Source organism: Mirounga leonina, unplaced genomic scaffold, assembly GCF_011800145.1.
Source record: "Mirounga leonina isolate KUSES-001 unplaced genomic scaffold, KU_Mleo_1.0 Mir_115, whole genome shotgun sequence".
NCBI classification, from domain to species: Eukaryota; Metazoa; Chordata; class Mammalia; order Carnivora; family Phocidae; genus Mirounga; species Mirounga leonina.
This window is the reverse complement of record NW_023270268.1, coordinates 15,779,947-15,799,354: the sequence shown is the minus strand read 5'-3', so window position 1 is coordinate 15,799,354 and position 19,408 is coordinate 15,779,947. Positions and strand designations below refer to the sequence as shown.

The 19,408-nt window shown below is 37.5% G+C and overlaps 1 protein-coding gene and 1 non-coding gene across 2 annotated transcripts in view; one reads left to right on the top strand and one right to left on the bottom strand.

Moving 5' to 3' along the window:
* NEK10 (NIMA related kinase 10) overlaps window positions 1-19,408 on the bottom strand; it is a 232,301-nt gene that overhangs the window by 74,908 nt on the left and 137,985 nt on the right. Inside the window, exons 24-26 of the mRNA XM_034993514.1 lie at window positions 14,360-14,489; window positions 13,750-13,820; window positions 41-254 (exon numbers count right to left, since the gene is read on the bottom strand). Coding sequence (XP_034849405.1) covers window positions 41-254; window positions 13,750-13,820; window positions 14,360-14,489 — 415 coding nt within the window. The remainder of the gene's footprint in view (window positions 1-40; window positions 255-13,749; window positions 13,821-14,359; window positions 14,490-19,408) is intronic.
* LOC118007179 lies at window positions 18,845-18,951 on the top strand. The gene has a single exon (XR_004678308.1). It is a non-coding gene; the product is annotated as a U6 spliceosomal RNA (small nuclear RNA).

Sequence of the window (19,408 nt, the reverse complement as noted above, 5' to 3'; positions counted from 1 at the left end):
TTGGAGCACATCGCGAAGACAATGACAGCTGTGCACTTACATGACATAACAGAGCCAGCTCATGGTGACATGTGACAGCATTCTGGTTGGCTTCCATAAAGTACCTCTGTGTGCGCTTCCGTTCCCGTTCCAGCTTCTTCTCCAAAGCCAGCTGAGATGTAGACAAGTTGTCTAAATACTTCATCATGACGTCTGATATCATCGAGCTGACTTCTATGATATCTGGGCGGGCTTCTGCATCAGGAGTGAGGCACCTAAGAGAAGACAAGCTGATAAGAGCCCTCTGGTCAATGTCAGGACCAGGCCACGGGTGTGGAGGGTCAAGGTTAAACCCCATTGTGTGTCTACCATGGTGTTCACACCCAAGAGCATCTGGGATAAGATGGACATCAAGCACAGTTTGGAATCCAAGACTTCTCAAATGGTATTTGGAAAGTTTGGGAAGCAGCACTGTTCTGTTTGCAGCGGGGCTGTTAGGCAAGGGCTACCGGCGGGCCATGAAGCTGCTCCTCGGGTCTCAGGACAGGTGGATATAGTCATCTTCTCCCATGTGAACTGGCTATTTTCTATAACTACTGCCAAGTCACTGCTCAGTGAAACAAAGAGGGATCCCAAGAATGTATACCCTGATGCACCAAATGGAAGGTAGGTTTCTAGGGAGTCACAACTTATTGGCCTTTTCTAGCTGTATAGCAGCATTATCAACCCAACTTGATTAGTGTTTGTCTTACAAAACATGAATCATAAAAATAAAATGCAACCCAGTTACTTAAAGGTTTAAGATGTTTGTAATAATTTTTTAAAGTAACTAAGTGGACACATTGCATGCTAATATTTTCTGTGATTTGGAGGTAGGAAATGTCAATCAGCTTACTAAAGGGAATATTATTTATGCCACAGCTAAACACTAATGGAAAGCTATTCTAGACACAATGGAATCAATTATCAAGATCATTGTTAGCATGCTTTAAATATTTCTGGCATTCGCTATAATATTTTGTCTATTTTTTTAATTTATTTTTTTTTAGATTTTATTTATTTGAGAGAGTGAGAGCTCGCCCATGAGAGAGTGAGAGAGAGAGAGAGAGAGAGAAAGAGAGCGCACACAAGTGGAGGGGGGGAGGGACAGAGGGAGAGAGAGAAGCAGACTCCTCACTGAGCAGGGAGCTGGACTCGGGGCTCAATCCCAGGACCCCCGGGATCATGACCTGAGCTGAAGGCAGATGCTCAACCAACTGAGCCACCCAGGAACCCCAGTATTTTGTCTATTTTTTAAATTCAAAATCTCTAACTTCACTGAAGTCATGTTGCTTCTTAATAAACTTGAACTTATTTGGACTTTGAGAAAAAGATCTAATTTTCAACTTGTCGTATTTGATTTAGCAACCTATAGTTCATACAACTTCCACCTATACTGATGTCTCTAGGAAAGATTTGAGAACTATTTTATTTTTATTATTACTCTTCACCACAGAAGTCAAAATAAGACTCTAACTTGTTAATTTGCTAATTATTCTTTGTTTTTTACTTGATTATTAGTTAAATATACATATCTTAGACATTATCATCTCATGCTTAATCTTTATGTTATTTCTTTCTAAGGCAGTGGGCTTGCACTATGATTACGACAGGCACTTACACATCTGCTGAATTCATATTTAACAAAGTTCAGTCTATGCATTTGTAACAAAGAAAGACAAGGCCAGCTACATAATTTTGGGAGTACCCAGTACAAAATGAAAGTGTGGGGCCCAAGCAGGGAGTGAGGAAGTCAATCTCTCTTCCCATAGACCAATGTCCCAAATGATAGTAGACAGGAGATTCCCAAGAGATTGTAACCTCCATGCCATCATGATGCACTTGGTACCTGGATTAGAGGTGGGCAAGAGGCCCCACTGAATCACCCATTGAGTGTACCACAGTGCTACCAGCCTGGTTAAGGATGGCTTCTTTTTTGCCTCACCCAAAGATTCAGCAGGGCACACACTGTACTCTGATCCTTTCCTTGTCTGCATTCACAAATCCATAGGGGAGGAGGGTAAAGGTAAACACAGGCCTCCCCTGCTGACATACCCAATCACCATATCAGGTAGAGAACAGTAGCAATGATGGGACAGGGACAGAGAGATGGAGCTGGAGGCCAGGCAGGGCCCACAGGGCCAGGAGCAGATGGCCGAGAATCTATGTCAGAGAGGTAGGAAGTTGGAGGGACCTCATAGGAACTGAGACTTCCAAGCCCTAAACATACATGCTCCTTGTCTCATCAGACTTCATTTCTGAAATACAAATTTAAAGATAAAATTATTAAGAATTTCATGACCTTGGGGGGCGCCTGGGTGGCTCAGTTGGTTAAGCAACTGCCTTCGGCTCAGGTCATGATCCTGGAGTCCTGGGATCGAGTCCCACATCGGGCTCCCTGCTCAGCAGGGAGTCTGCTTCTCCCTCTCCCGCTCCCCCCTCTTGTGCTCTGTCTCTAAAATAAATAAATAAAATCTTTAAAAAAAAAAAAAAAAAGGAATTTCATGACCTTGGATACAGAGCTTTAAACCCTAAGCATAGGACTATTTTGACTATGGGGGCCCTGAGCATTGCTCATAAGCATGCGAAGCTGAACTTCTGTACCAGTGACATATTTGTATTCAAATTTCTTACTTTTGTTCATAATCATGAAAGCAGCTAGCATGTTGAATTTTACCTTCTAATTAAATCAGTTTCTTCATCTACTCTCACAATTAGCAAAAGTAATAAAAACTGATAAAAATGCTTGGTTGACCTAGCGTTGGTTATGACTACCATGTGAGGGAAAAAAAAACAAAAACAAAAACAAAACCAGCATCTAAACCTTTCATTAGTGCATTAGACTAAAGTCTGAGTCTGCAGATATTTAAACTGATTCAAGATAATATTAGCAGTTGAATTACCAGCTGAGTTTTTTTTTTTAATCAAAAAAGCAGTATAAGCTAGTTTTACGAATTATATAGTTATATATTATGGTAAATGGGAAAAATGGTCTCTGTTCTGGCCTTTAGTCATCTCTTTCTCTCCCAAAGTTACTCCCCTTCCTGGATTTGCCATCACTGAAAAAGGAGCCACCAGGGAGATGCAATTTAGCATCACAATTAGGCAGGCAGGCTCCAGGTCAGATTGCTGGGTTAAATCCCAGCTCACCCTTTATTAACTTATCTTGGACAAGATTTAGCTTCTAAGTCTCAGGTAGCCTATCTGTAAAATGGGATAATCATAATATCTACACCTCATCAAGCTGGAATGGCAATTAATGAAGTCATCTGTGTAAAGTGCTGGGACATTGTAAATGCTCAATACATTGAAAAGAAAATCCACACTTTTATTTTTTCTCAATTCCCTCCCATATTTAACCAACACAAAATGCTATGGCTTCTCCCTACTAACTATTTGTTGAATCCTTATCCCTACTCTCTAATCGACCACTATTAGCCTATTTGATCATTGCTTTCTTGGACTACTGAAAGAGTTTCCTAAATAACACTCATCTTTTGTCCACCTCTGACCATACTGTAAACTGCCACAGAATTATATTCCTAAAACTGACTATATCACTTCTCTGTTAAGAATTCCCCAATAGGGGCGCCTGGGTGGCTCAGTCGGTTAAGCGACTGCCTTCAGCTCAGGTCATGATCCTGGAGTCCCGGGATCGAGTCCCGCATCGGGCTCCCTGCTCGGCAGGGAGTCTGCTTCGCCCTCTGACCCTCCTCCCTCTCACGCTCTCTGTCTCTCATTCTTTCTCTCGCAAATAAATAAATAAAATCTTTAAAAAAAAAAAAAAAGAATTCCCCAATAGCCCCTTATGGTCCAATAGAACAAAACTAAACTTTCCAGCATTCCATAAAAGCCCCCTCTGGAACCAGCCCTTACTTCACCTCTAGCTTCACACCAAATGCTTCCCCTTGTCCAGCTACACACCAAATGCTCCTGTCTGTCCTTTCCCACGTAACCCAGGGCTCTCTTATGCCCCCATTTCTTTGCTCATTTTATTCCCTCTGCTTGAATTTGTTTTTCCCAATGATATCTGCCTTTTTTCAGATCCCATCCCTATCTGCTTGCCAAAAACACCACTTTTTTCCAAGTCTCCATTAGGAAGACTTCTTGGATCACCCTCAAATGACTTATCATCTCCTTTTTGTATATTCTCATTACATTTAAGTCCTTAAACTACTATAATATTGTATTGCAATGATCCATTTCACCACTAGAAACTGGAAACTTCTTGAGAGGACAGACATATGTCACCTTCACCATGATTTCCTCAACATGTAAAATGGAACCTGGGTCCTGGTAGGTACTCAGCAGATGAATGAATGAATGAATGAATGAACTTAGACTAACATCTAAGAATCTACCTGTCCCAAAATATATACCCCAAATATTTGGCCACAAACTTTTAGACTTCCAGGAACATCTCTTACCAGAAGTTCTAAATTAGCTTCAATACTCTAAAATATGTCCCTGCTTAGATATTTCAGAGAAATTCTTAAGAGTGAACAAATGTTTCAATGAATCTCCAATCAAATAAACATAAAATCATGTTCTAGAAGAAATCTAGGTTGTTCTACTCACCCTACCCACTTTGTCTCCACTCTGCTCTGAGACCAGATGGAAAGAATTGGAGGGATCTGATGTTCAATTGTACTCATTTTGTGTTTTAAGAAACAAAGAGTTGAGCATTATGGTGGCATGAGTTGTTCCCTTTGTCTCTCTCCTTCAATTCATAACCAGTCAGACATCCATAACCTAACAGGGTTTGGTAATTTGGTAATAAACACATAGCATAAAAAAGGCACAAAAATATAAAAAGGGGAGAAGAAAAATGACAGAACGTGTGTAGATAAATGAAGATAAGTTATCAGCATAAAATGGACTGTTTTATCTCTGAGACATTTTATACAAACCTCATGGTAACCACAAAATGAAAATCTAGAGCAAAGACACAAAACAGTAATAAGGGGGAAAGTGAGCAAATTATCACAGAAAACCACCAACCTAAAAAGGTAAATAGAAACACAAAGAAAAAAGAAACAATAGAGACATAAAACAATCAGAAAATAAAAGACAAAATGGCAGTAGTAAGTCTTCATATATCAATAATCACTCTAAATGTAAATAGGTGAACTCACCAATCAAAAGGCACCAAGTGGCTAGATAAATTAAAAAACAAGACCCAACTATATGCTGCCTTCAGGAGACTCACCTCACCTCCAAAGACAAACAGATTCAAAGTGAAGGGGTGGAAGATGATATGCTGAGCAAATAGTAACCAAAAAAAAAAAAAAAAAAAAAAAAAGCAGATATAACCATACTTAGATCAGACAAAGTAGACTTTAAGCCAAAAATGTAACAAGAGACAAAGAAGGTCATTACACAATGATAAAGGGGTCAATACACCAAGAAGATATAACAGTAATAAATACATATTCTCCCAACATCTCAGCATCGAAATACATTAAGCAAATACTAACAGATCTTAAAGTATAAAAAGACAATACAATAATAGTAGAGGACTTCAACACCTCACTAGCAGCAATGGATAGATCATCCAGACAAAAAATCAACAAGGAAACATTGGAACTAGCCATACTTTAAAACAAATGAACTGAGATACATATAGAACATTCTATCCAATAGCAGCAGAATACACATTTTTCTCAAGCACACATGGAATATTTTCCAGAATAGACCACATGAGAAGCCATGAAACTAATTTCAGCAAATTTAAGAAGACTGACATCATGCCAACTATCTTCTCTACTATAATGACATGAAATTAGAAATCAACAAAAGCAAAGTGAGTAGATTTTAAAATATGTGGAAACTAAACAACACATTTCTAAATAACCTATGGGTCAAAGAAAAAATCAATAGGGAAATAAAAATTTATCTCGAAACAAATTAAAATGAAAATGTAACATATCAAATTTTGTGGAATGCAGCAAAAGTCGTTCTAAGAGTCCATAGCAGTAAACACATATATTAAGAAATTAGAAAGATCTCAAATAAACAACCTAACTTTATACCTCAAGGAACTAGAAAGAGAGAAACAAATTAAACCCAAAATTAGCAGAAAGAAGGAAATAACAATCAGAGTGTAAATAAATTAAGTAAATTTAGTAGAGTCCAAAAAAGCAATAGAATCAATGAAACTAAAAGCTGGTGTTTTGAAAAACAAACAAAATGGACAAATTTTTAGGTAAGCTAAGTAAAAAGAGGGAAGACTCAAATTTAAAAATGAAAAAGAAGACATTACAGCTGATACTACAAAAATATAGACAAGAAATGGATAAATTTCTAGAAATACACAACCTACCAAGACTGAATCAGGAAAAATAGAAAATCTGGACATACCAATAATGACTCAAGAGATTGAGTCAGTAAAACTCTCAACACAGGAAACTCCAGGGCCAGACAGCTTCACTGGTGAATTCTACCAAACATTTAAAGAATTAACACCAATCCTCTTGAAACTCTTCCAAAATATTGAGGAGAAGGGAACACTTCCAAACTCATTTTACAATCCAGCATTGCCTTGATACCAAAACCAGATAAAGACACCACAAGAAGAGAAAAGCATAGACAAATATTCCTGATGAATACAGACACAAAAATTCTCAACAAAATATTAGAAAACAAAATTCAAGCACGCGTCAAAAGGATTAAGCACTATGACCAAGTGGGATTTATCCCTGGGCTATAGGAGGATTCAACACATGGGTAATCTGTCACATCAGTAAAATGAGAGATTAAAACTATATGATCATCTCAATACCTACAGAAAAAGCATTTAATAAAATACAACATCTTTTTATGATAAAAACCCTTAACAGATTGGGTATAGAAGGAACATATCTCAACATAAAAAAGTCAAACCCACAAGTCACATTATACTCAATGGAGAAAAGTTGAAAGGGTTTCCTCTGAGATCACAAGCAAGGCAAGGTTGCCCACTCTCATCATTCCTATTTAATATAGTATTAGAAAAGTCTTAACTAGGCAAGACAAAGAAATAAAAGGCATCCAAATCTTGAAGAAAGAGTAAAAATTTCTCTATTTCATTTTAATTTCTCAAGGCATCCAAATCTTGAAGAAAGAAGTAAAAATTTCCCCATTTCTCTCTAGAGAAATTAAAAAATTTCTCTATTTACTCTACTTTTCTATATAATCTTACATATAAAAAATCCCAAAGAGTCAATCAAAAAGGACTGTTGGAATTAATCAATGATTTCAGGAAAGTGGCAGGTTACAAAATCAACAGAAATCAGTGACATTCTTTTATACTAATGATGAAGCATTAGAAAAAGAAATAAAGAAAACTATCCAAACTGCAATAGCATCAAAAATAATAAAATACTTGGGAATAAATTTAACCAAGGAAGTGAAAGATCTCTACAATAAAAACTATAAGACTTGGCTGAAAGAAACTGAAGAAGACCCAAATAAATGGAAATACATTTTGTGTTCATGTTTCAGAGGAATAAATATTGTTAAAATGGCCATGCCACCCAAAGCCATCTACAGATTCAAGGCAATTCCCATAAAAATACCAAAGGCATTCTCCACAGAAACAGAAGAAACAATCCTAAAATTTGTGTGGAACCACAAAAGGCCCTGAATAGCCAAAGCAATCCTGAGAAAAAAAGAATAAAGCTGGAGGTATCACACTTCCTGATTTTAAACTATACTACAAAACCATAATAAAAACACTATGGTACTGGCACAAAAATAGACCCATAGACCAATGGAAGAGCCTAGAGAGCCCCAAACTAAATCCCAGCATATACAGTCAATGAATATTTGACAATGGAACCAAGAACAGCCACTGGGGGAAAGACAGTCTCTTCAACAAACGGTGCTGGGAAAACCAAAGAAATATATGCGGAAAAAGGAACTGACCCCTATCTCACACCACCCACAAAAATTAACTCAAAATCCATCAGAGATTAAACGTAAGACCTGATACCATGAAACTCTTAGAAGAAAGGAAAGGAAGAAGCTTCCTGATATTGGTCTTAGCAATGATTTTTTGAATGTGATGCCAAAAGCACAAACAACAAAAGCAAGAACAACAAATGGGACTATATCAAACTCAAAAGCGTCTGCACAGCTTTTGGTACTCAGTTAATGAAATGAAACAACAGCCTATAGAGCAGAGAAATTTTTACAAACCACATATCAAAGAAGGGGTTAATAACCAAAATATATAAAGAACTAAACACAACTTAATAACACTCAAACAAGGGGTGCCTGGGTGGCTCAGTGGTTAAGCATCTGCCTTTGGCTCAGGTCATGATCTCAGGGTCCTGGGATCAAGCCCCGCATCGATCAGTGGTAAGCCTGCTTCTCCCTCTCCCACTCCCCCTGCTTGTGCTCTCTCTCTCACTGTGTTTCTCTCTGTCATATAAATAAATAAAATCTTAAAAAAAAAAATAACACTCAAACAAATAATTTGATTAAAAATGGGCCAAACTAAATAGATATTTTTCCAAAGAGGACATCAAAATGGCCAATAGGCCATGAAAAGATGCTCAACATCACTAATCGTCAAGGAGATGCAAACAGGGGCACCTAGGTGGCTGTTGGTTAATTAGCCAACTCTTGTTTTTGGCTCAGGTCATGATCTCAGGGTCATGAGATCAAGCCCTGCGTCGGTCTCTGCACTCTGCATGGAGTTTGCTTCAGATTCTCTCTCCCTCTCCCTACAGCCCACTCTCTCTCTCTCTCTCAAATAAATAAATAAAATCTTAAAAAAAAAGAAGATGCAAATAAAAACCTTACACCTGTTAGGATGGCTACCACCAAAAGGAAAAGAGATAACAGGTGATCGTGAGGATTTGGTGAAAAGGGAACACTTACACATTGTTGGTGAGAATGTAAATTGGTCTAACCACTGTGAGAAACAATATGGAGATTCCTTTAAAAAATTAAAAATAGATCTACCATATGACCCAGCAATTCCACTTCTGGTAATACACCCAAAAGCAAAGAAAACAATTTCAACGAGTTATCTGCATTCCCATGTTTATTGCAGCATTATTCACAATAGCCAAGATATGGAAACCTAAATGCCCATCCTTGTATGAATGAATAAAAAAGAGGTGGTACATATATACAATGACATATTATCCAGCCATGAGAAAGCAAGATATATTCCCATTTTTGACAACATAGATGGAACTTGAGCACATTATGCTAAGCGAGATAAGTCAGAGAAAGACAAGTACTGTATGATAACACTTATATGGAATCTAGAAAAATCAAACTTATAAAAAAATAGAAAACAAATGGTGGTTATCATGACATGAGGGGTGGGGGGGATAAGAATGATGGTGTCTAAGGGTACAAACTTGTAATGAGTCGTAAATAAGCCATAGAGATCTAATGCACAGAATAATGAATACAGCCAATGATACTGTAATATAATTATGTAAGTGATAAATATTGCTTCATTGGCAATCATATTACAATATATAAATCTATCAAAGTGACACACTGTACACCATAAATTTACAAAATGGAACATGTCAAATTTACTTTGGGGAAAATTTTAAAAAAGAGAAAACCAAAGAGTTGAAGGTAGGATGAAAAATGTAAAGATCCACCAGTCCTTAGAACTAGCTGAAAGCATTAACTGTGCTAGTCATCATGACTGTCTCTGAAACAAAGCACCAGACGGCTTCTGCAACCAGGCACAGATAGAGAAATGTAAGGCAATTGGAAGATTTTGTGCATAAAAGGAAATGTTCTTCTTTTTTAGAAAGTAAACAGACAATATTCTTTGAACAGTGTACTGGAAGGTAAAAATAGTAATGCTGGTACTGGGCAGAGCAACAAAATGGATTTATTTTCTGCCCCAAACTCTTCAGGGTTGCTAAGTTATTCTCCCAGTGTAAAAGCCTGCTAGGAAAGAAAAGTTCCAGTGACAGAATGTGCTTGTACATCACATGAACGAATAGGAAAAAGGAAAGATACTGCACATGAGAAACACAACTGCATGTGCTCTACCCAAGACAGGATGTAGAAGGTGAAAATGAGAAGATGGAAAAGCAGAAGAAGCAAGAAGATCATGTAACTGGAAACACTAGGTGTGAAATTAATGAATCTAGTGAACTTGCCCATCAATAGTTGTCTTGCATTTCAAAGGCTCTATCACGTTACTCATGATCAGCTCTGAGCTTGATGATTTGCTGTCATAAATGATCATTAAGACCAGTTTTGCCTTTATGTATTCCTTGCATCAATTTTCTGAAGAAAACAGGAAACTAAGAAAATAGAAAATTGAATTTACTTCCTTATTCTCTTGGAACTTAATTTTTAAAGATTAAAAATCCAAAGCAAATTAAATATGTAATTGCATAAAATTCATGACTGAATTTGGTTTTATGTCTAATTTTCTAAAGATAAAACTTTGTGATGTGAACCCACACAATGAATCTTGAATAACCTTAAGTGAAACCACAACTGCTATAGAATGCACAGTCATCTTAATGTATAATCAGTTATAAAATTAAAATTAAATTGTCAGTTCTTACTTATTATGGCATCTTAGTTATTTTGAATTAAAAGTGTCCTTAAAGGGGTGCCTGGCTGGCTCACAGCTCAGGTCATGATCCCAGGGCCCTGGAATCGAGCCCCACGTTGGCTCCCTGCTCGGTGGGGAGTCTGCTTCTCCCTCTGCCGCTGCCACACCCCACCCCAATCCCTGCTCATTATCACTCTCTTCTTGCACTCTCTTTCTCAAATAAATAAAATCTTAAAAAAAAAGTATCCTTACAAATATTTAATCCAGAGTCCCCTAATAGTGATCATTCATCCTCTTAAACATTTTGGTGACAGGGAATTCACTACCCACTCAGCAGCCTGCCTCACTTGGGTATCTCTAATTCTGACACACACTTCTAATTGTGAGCTGACCTGGGTCTCCTTGGAACTCCACTCCACGGTCTTAGCTCCACTTTCTGAACTTCCACAGAATAAACCCAATTGTTTTCATATTTTCAGTGTCATTCCATTTTCCTTCCTGTACCCCCAAACTTGTTGACTCCACTTGCAAGCCACCATGGAAACAGCCCCACTTCTCTCCATCAACACCACCACCACTGCAGTCAGAGTGGCCATCATGTCTCGGTGGACTGCTGGACCTACTTCCCCTCCCGCCCCCATTCCCTGCTGTCTATTCCCCACAGAACAGCCAGCAGGATCTTTGCTACAGAAGAAATTTTCACTCTATCGCACTTGTAAATAACCTTTAGTTTTCTCCTCAGTACTCGAGATAAATATTCAAAACCCTCAACATGGCCTATCAGACCTAGTCAATCTGGCCCCCATCAGCCTCCCCAGCCCTAATCATTCTTTGGCTATTCTCGCCCTGACTTAACATGCTACATCTTCAATTTCTTTTAGTTCCTCAAACTAATAAGCTCTATGCTGGTCTATGGTATGCTTTCTCCACACTTAACTATTTGAGAATTAGTGGTTGTTCAGGTCTCAGATTATATGTTCTTTCTTCATAGAAACTTCCCAAAGTCCCTAGACTAGGCCAAGTCCTTCTGGAATCTCTCATTGCTCCAATCTTTATCCAATTTATCATAATTTGTTTTGTATAATTAATTCCACAAATAGCAACACTACAATTATTAATAACAATATCTAATTTTATTGAGGGTTCACTAAGTGCTGGGTACTGTTCTAAAAGCACTAGAAGCATTATCTTATTTAATCTTCAGAACAAGCCCGTGAGTAGTTACTATTGCTACCTATACATCACAGATGAGAAAAGGAGGTAGGTGGAAGAATAGGGATTAAAATCCAGCTGATTCTAGAACCTATTAACGTTCTTAACTTTTCCCTATAATGTTGGTACCTGACTCCTCCACTAACTTGTTAGCCCCAAGATACATGGATACCAATAGCCAGGGAGCCTGTCAGAAGCAAATTACGATCCTGTTTGCCCAGTGCCACAAAATCAGAACAATGTCTCTGTACATTTTCTCTGTACCACCCCTCCCCTGCTCTTTGTGGTGTTCAAATACCTATGAGAAGGAGAAATTAAATAAGTAAATCTGGTATTCTTGTCTTGACATCTCTGGAGACTTCTTGAATTTTTTAGGCACTTTCCAGAAAACAAATAGCAGAGAACAGGACTAAATTGTGGAGATGAGCAATTTAAATACATTTGTCTGGATTCATTAGCAACAGGGCACGATCTAATATATGCAGAATTCAGATTATTCAGAAAGGGGTTTCAGCTCATTTCCCATAATATTAACAATGATAATTGCCAATATTGCTTAAGAGTTACCATTCACCAAGCTCTATGCTAAGTGATTTTTCTAGTTACTTTGTATAATTATCACACCAGCCTGATGAGGTTGATATTATTACAATCCCCTTTTTACTGGATGAGGGAACAGAGATGCAGAAAGAATGGTCAAATGTTTTTCAGAGTCTGCAGTTAGTGAAACTCAGCCCCGGCGGGGCCTAGGCCCTTTAGAACAGTAGGACACCATTGTGCTAAGCAAAGAAAGATTCAGGATACAACCCTACAAACTGTGAGGAGTATCTATTAATGCAAAACGATGGGCTGGGAGGTGAAAGTGAAGGGAATACATCCCTTACATTCCATCAGAGGTAGTGCTAAGTGCCAGGATAGATACAGAACCAATGTAAAGGGAATTGGGCAGGAGAATGGATAGATATTCTATCTGGGGTGACTCTGGGATTTCTATAAAAATAATAAGGATTTGACTCAGATTGATGGGGCAGGAAAGTAATCTTGAGCCAACTAAGGAACGTACGTTGGTATAGAAATAACAATCAGTCAGAAAACAAGTCATTTATTCAGATAACCAGTATTTGTTAAGGGTTGATCTTGTCCCAGGCACTGCTCTGGGTGCTGAAGAGCTATGAACCAGACTGGAAAAGTCTCTGCTGTTGTAGAGTTTTCCTTCTGGTGGGGACGAGACAGGCAATAAAGAAACAGGTCTGCACACACACGCATGTTCCAGAGGGAACATGTTTAACATACCAGAGGGAAGAGAAGTCCAGGAAAAGGGAAGAGCAAAGACAAAGGGCCAGAGGCAGGCGCATGCCAGGACTCGCAGGGAGCTCCCTGTGGCTGGCAGCGAGGGAGCAGAAGGAAAGTGGGAGGGAAGGGTGACAGATCAGCTGGGACAAATCCTGTGAGGTCAGAACTTTGCAAATGCAACAGGAAATGACTTTCATTAAACTCCTACTATACTGATGGCTGGAGCACTTCTTTCTGACTTTCTTTGAAAAATTATTATACAACATAACATTACAATTTAGAAATAGAAATGAAAAAGTACTTGCAATTTTATCATCTAACATGGCCTTTTTCAGTTTCCTATGTCCTTGTCTAGCCTTTTCCAACATCCATGTATATATTTACAGTTTTTATCATAGTTACAAACAGCTCTACATCCTGTTAGCTTCTTATCATCTTTGTTTTACAGGTTGATACAAAGCCTTCTGAATAATCATTCTAATGGCTGCATAATATTTCAAGTGCATATCCACTTCCTCTTGGACACACTTCAGTGGCTTCCAGATGGTCACCATTACTGATGATGCACAAATATTTTTCTAGGTTTGGATTATTTGGGAGCCCTTCCACTTCATGAATATTTACTTGGTAAATTCGTAGAGATGTGAGGTATTTCTTGATAATCTCTATAGGTTTGAAATTGTGAGACTAATTACCTGCTGATGGTATCTGTCACTTTCTCAGAGTAGATGCCTTCTGGCACTGGTTCATAAACCGCCTCCACTATCTGCAAAATAGACAGACTAGCATGATGGACGTAAAGAGGCCATTAGTATGTACAATACTTGGCCACAACATGAGAGCTACTCAATGAGCATTATAACCATGCACAAATTTTAATCAGAAACAAAAACATCCCAACAAATAAAAAATTAACATCAATTAAACAGCTCTTGAGCACAGATTGTATTCTTCAAGCTGAGTTAAAGTTAGCCTCAGATTCATAATAAATGATGTGTAGGATACTATAATGTGACGATTATAGGCAGTCCAAACCACAATTAAAAATAAAAGACCAAAAGTAATTTGATATGTTTATTTGTATAATTTTCTATGATAAATGAGGACAATTATAGGGGGAATGCACCATAGCACATGATGTATATTTAGAAGAAAGGGGAAAAAATGAGCTGGATCATGTGGCCAATAAAACAATGTGCCTGCTTTTAATTGACGGTTTTATAAAAATCACAAATGTTCTATTTAGGAAGAAAAAGAATGGCATTTTTAGCAACAAAGACCCTTTTGTCTCCCAACACTGCTTACTTTTGTAGCCAGGGAGAGCATGTTGGTGCTATAGAAGGGAGGATTCAGAGTTGCCATCTGATAAAGGATGCAGCCGGCTGCCCAGACATCAGCCTTCTCCCCATACGGCTCACTCTTCAGTACCTCAGGGCTGAATTAAAATAAGGGTGTTAATAGATACTGAAAAAGGGAGAAGAAATCAGCACAGAAAAACAGTCCAATTTTCAAGCAATAGTTGGAGATACGCGAAAAAAGAATTGAAACTCTTTCTCACTAATTCAAGTAAATGTATTAAAAAGTATCTTTGAGTTCTCCCAGACTCAGATGAATCAAGAAGCATGATCAAACAATTCCATTTTAAGCACTAAATATCAATGAACCATATAAATATTGCCTATTAAGTATACAAGGAAGTTTTATTTCCAGAAACAATTACCCCTCTGTGGTAGATGGAATTGTTGGCCCCAGTTCTTTACTATTCTGGAGATTTTGTGCATCTCACTCTTACAATGGCCTCTTGGTGGGCAGTATTCATTACCCACCCCTGCCTCTGGTTTTGTTTTGTGTTGCTTTGGCCAATGGAATACGGAAATGTCAGTGAACCAGACCAGAGCCTTTGTCTGAACAAATACTGAGGGCTTTCATTTGTCCTCCTAAGAGATTCTGTCCATTACCAAGAGAAGAACATATCCCAGTGACTGCTATCCCACCAGCCTGGGCCCAGCAGAAGATACATGGAGTAGATCTAACACAGACAATGCATAAGCCTACAGCCTAACGGAGAACTTGCCCAGAAGACCCAGACCTGTGAGTCTGACAATAAATGCTTATTGTTGAATGCCACCAAAATTTTTGTGATTTGTTAATCAGCATTATTATGGGAAAAACTGACTGATACAGTACCCTCCCCTCTGCTACTCAACTCCAGCCTATAAAGCAGGAAGAAGACCATATTTAAATATGTTGCAGAAAATGACAACATCCATCATGTTCATGTCTTCTGAATTTGCCTTTCCAATATGGACATGGAGGCTGTCAGCTTTTAAATAAACTTAAGCCATGAGAATTTATGGGTTTGACTTTTTTTTTTTTTTAATGTGGAGGCAAGTGCAGTTCCCCTGGATATTTTGAAGTAATAGAAGTTTCCTCTATCATATTTGTAGAATGAAACTCAGGAAAGGGTTGAAAGCATTTCATACCCACATGTCCTAAATTAAGTAGTTTAGCAATTCAGTCCTACGATATGTATTTAGGACTGTGCTCAGCCCTCTACATAAATAGAGTAGGGATTAATGGTTAACTGTGATGGTGGGTTAAGGTATAAAGAAACTGACAAACTGATATTAGAACAATCAGAGTAGACATAAATCAATGTTGACTATGAAGAATAATCAAGGAGTTGCTATTTTTGCGAGATTATGAAGAATTTCTGGTTTCAGATTTACATTATGTGCTTGCAGAGGAAAGTATGATTTCTAGGGCTCTCAGTTGAGCATTTTCATTTTTGGTATTGAGCTCAATGATATGGCAAGGGGGAATTGGAAATGAAATTTCCAGAGCTCTGTTCTTTCTAACTGTATAAAAAGTGTCTCCTGTTGTCACCTGGTCAACTGTTCACATTAAGAAATGCCTTAACAAGAAATAATGTCCTCTACAGAAAAATAAAAAAAAGTTTTGGTTCCCCACAGGCAAATTTCTCAGGTTTTAATCTATAGAGAACTCAGAGGATTTGTTTCATATTTCCAAAAGCTCATGAAGCAGATGCTATGACTGTTCTACCCATTTCCCCTCAGACCCTTTTTCCATTTCCTGTTCCTGGTATGCTTTCACTCTCAACAGCCAGCATCTGTATTTCTTTGGAATATTTCTTCTGAAAAAATAATTACTCAACCTGGGGGAAAACACTTGTTAAGAACAGAGTTTACTCAGTTGATTGTTCTCATCATTTCACCTCCTCCTCCTTCTCACTGAAGACCACAAACTCCTCTTTTTCCCACAGGTGTGCCCCTTTACACTGTGGCTTTGCAGCTCCCATTAAAGGAAAGAGTCTATTTCTCTACCCCTTGAATCTGGACTTAATATGCTTGCTTTGGCCGAGAAGATACCAGCAAAAGTGATACAAGAAGAGACTTAGAAAGTACTTACTCTTCAGGGCTTTCTCTTCCTTCCTGCTCTTGAAAACCCTATAAACACCACCAGGTGGCTCAGCCCAGGTCTGCCTGCTGGATGATGATAATATATGACCCAATTACCTCCACCACCACTACCCACAGACAGTCAACCATAAGACCTGTGAGTGAAGCCATTGGAAACCAGGTAACCACAATGCACACTGAGCCCAGCCAATACTCTGATCAGCAATCCTCACTGGGACCAGCCCAATTGGCCAACACACAGTGTATTGATTAAAAAAAAAAAAGTTTATTGTTTTAAGCCACTAAGTTTTGAAGCAGTTTGTCAAAGTTAGCTTATATAATAGCTCTTATCAGATTTTCAAAGTTGTGCATGAGCCCCTGAAAAAAGACCAAGAATTACTTCTCTGAAAAAGAATAAGAAAGGGAAATTAAAGACAAAGAACATGGTTGCCAACTATCACTTTTCTTCTGGGGTAAACTTCAACTATTTTCTAAGGTAAGAATTTCATAATTACAATCAAAAGCAATGACAAACAGAACACAGAGTCTGGTTTCTAGAAGGCACAACAAAATGTTCTGTTATGGTCTGAATTGTGTCCCCCCCGAAATTCATATGTTGAAGTCCCATCCCACTACTTCAGAATGTGACCATATTTTAAAGTAAGATCGGTATGAGATGATTAAGTTAAGATGATACCACTAGGATGGGCCCTAATCCAATATGACTGGTATCCTTACAAGAAGAGGAAGAGACACCATGAGCGTGCATATACAGAAGAACAACCATGTGAAGATGCAACAAGAGGGTGGAATCCTGGCATCTGTAAGCCAAAGGAGACAGGCCTAAAAGGAAGTTAAACTGGCCAACACTTTGATCTTGGACTTCCAGCCTTTGGAATTGTGAGAAAATAAATTTAAGCCACCCAGTCTGTTTGCATTTTTGTTATGGCAGCCTTAGAAAACTAATGCAGGTTCTATGAGAAAACCTATTCATGTTTTTTCACCTTCAAAAGAACCCAGCCTTTTGGAAATATGGCTAAAGTCACTGATTCAGCCACAACTTATAAATATCATATAAGTTTTTTGGTGGTTATTATTTAGAAAACCCTTGAAAAATAATTTGTTGTTTTTCCAGTTTCTCTGCTTAAGGTGAGCCCAACCACATTTAGAAAAATACAGAGATTTATAGCTAGCAATGTTTCATTTAGAGGAAAGAAGTTAAATAGTATATACACACACAATTTAAAATGGGTTTTCATTTTCCAAACAAAAACATTAATCTGTATTTTAAAAATGGTTATTCCTATGTGATCCAGTCATCTAAAGTCTTTTAGTGAGAAAATAAAACATAACTTAGGCAATATTAAACAAAAATAGGGGCTCTTCTGGCATAGATTAAAATATTTACAATTAGGTGTGTAAAAATTACATCCATTGTCAGTTATACATCAATAAAAAAGTATTTATTTTTATTATTGCTGATCTAATGTACAACATGGTGACTATAGTTAATAATAATGTATTATATACTTGAAATTTTCTAGAAGTAGATCACAAGTATTCTCATCACACACACAAAGAGATAACTATGTAATTGAATTTAAATAAAATAAAATTTCAAAAAAGAGGTAACTATGTGAGGTGATGGATATGTTAATTAGCTTGATTGTGGTAATTATTTCACAATGTGTAAGTACACTGAAACATCACACTGTACACCTTAAATATATACAATTTTTATATATACCTCTTTAGTTGTATATACCTCTACAGAGCTGGAAAAAAATTTTAAGTGAAGCCACGGGTATTAAAGAGTTAAGTGGGTGGCAAGGAACAATGTGTATTTATTATAAATATTTTAATAAATAAGTAAACATAACTCATAATCAGCAGCCTTTGAGATGAGGCTGGACACTAAACATGACCTCTGTTTTACAAAGTCATAAATTCACATATTGATAGTGAAAATAAGGTAGAAGAAAGATGAGGTTGGAAGGATGCTTAATCTAATTTTTTTTAAAAAGATAAACTTTTCATTTAGATTTTAAAATTCCACCACTAGCCCTTCACTGATATATCAACAATTAAGTTGCTAATTGCCAAGGATTCTTATTTACGAAGTGAGGTAAACAAGAAAAACAGTGGACCTTGATGTCTTTTAAAACATTTTAAAATATGAATATTTTGATAACTCTTAAGTAATTCAATAATAAGATGATTTATGTAAGTTTGGAGGGGGCACTTTTTTCCTTTAAACAGACCAAAGTAAATGAAATTAGATAACAGATGTTAAAAGGTTTTGTGTGTAGGTAAGTATATTCTTCCTTCCTGCAGTCATCATATTATCATGTTTGTTAGAGTTTTGATTATTGGACTCATTTTGTCAGCACATGTACTAAAATTAGAATGATGGAGTAAAGATTAGCCTGACATATGCACAAGGATGACATGCAAATTTGTGAAGCATTCCATGTTTTGGAAACAGTAAGATGACAGGCAAAAGGTACTGTACATTAGGACTATCTGCTAGTCAATAAAGTTGTTTCCTCTAGGGGTAAAGAGTAACAATTCTGATCCTGCTATATATGTATCCTGGAATTAGCAGATGGCAAAAGCCAGACTTCTCACTGTTGGAGAGGGAATCTATAGATAAGCAAGGAAAGAAGTAGGTTAGATGTACTCTACCACAGGGTATTAAAATAGAGTTGGAGACAACACCTTGAACTCATGTTTAGCCTATTATTAATGCCTGTGGTTGCATGTAGAAATAGTTACAGATACCTGTATGTACACAGGTTAGTATTCACTATATCTCCTTGCTCTGCCAGCTGATAAGGCCTAGAAATGACAATATTCCAGTAGCAATGAGCACTCTTAGCACCAGATCTTTTCTTTCTTTCTTTCTTTCTTTCTTTCTTTCTTTCTTTCTTTCTTT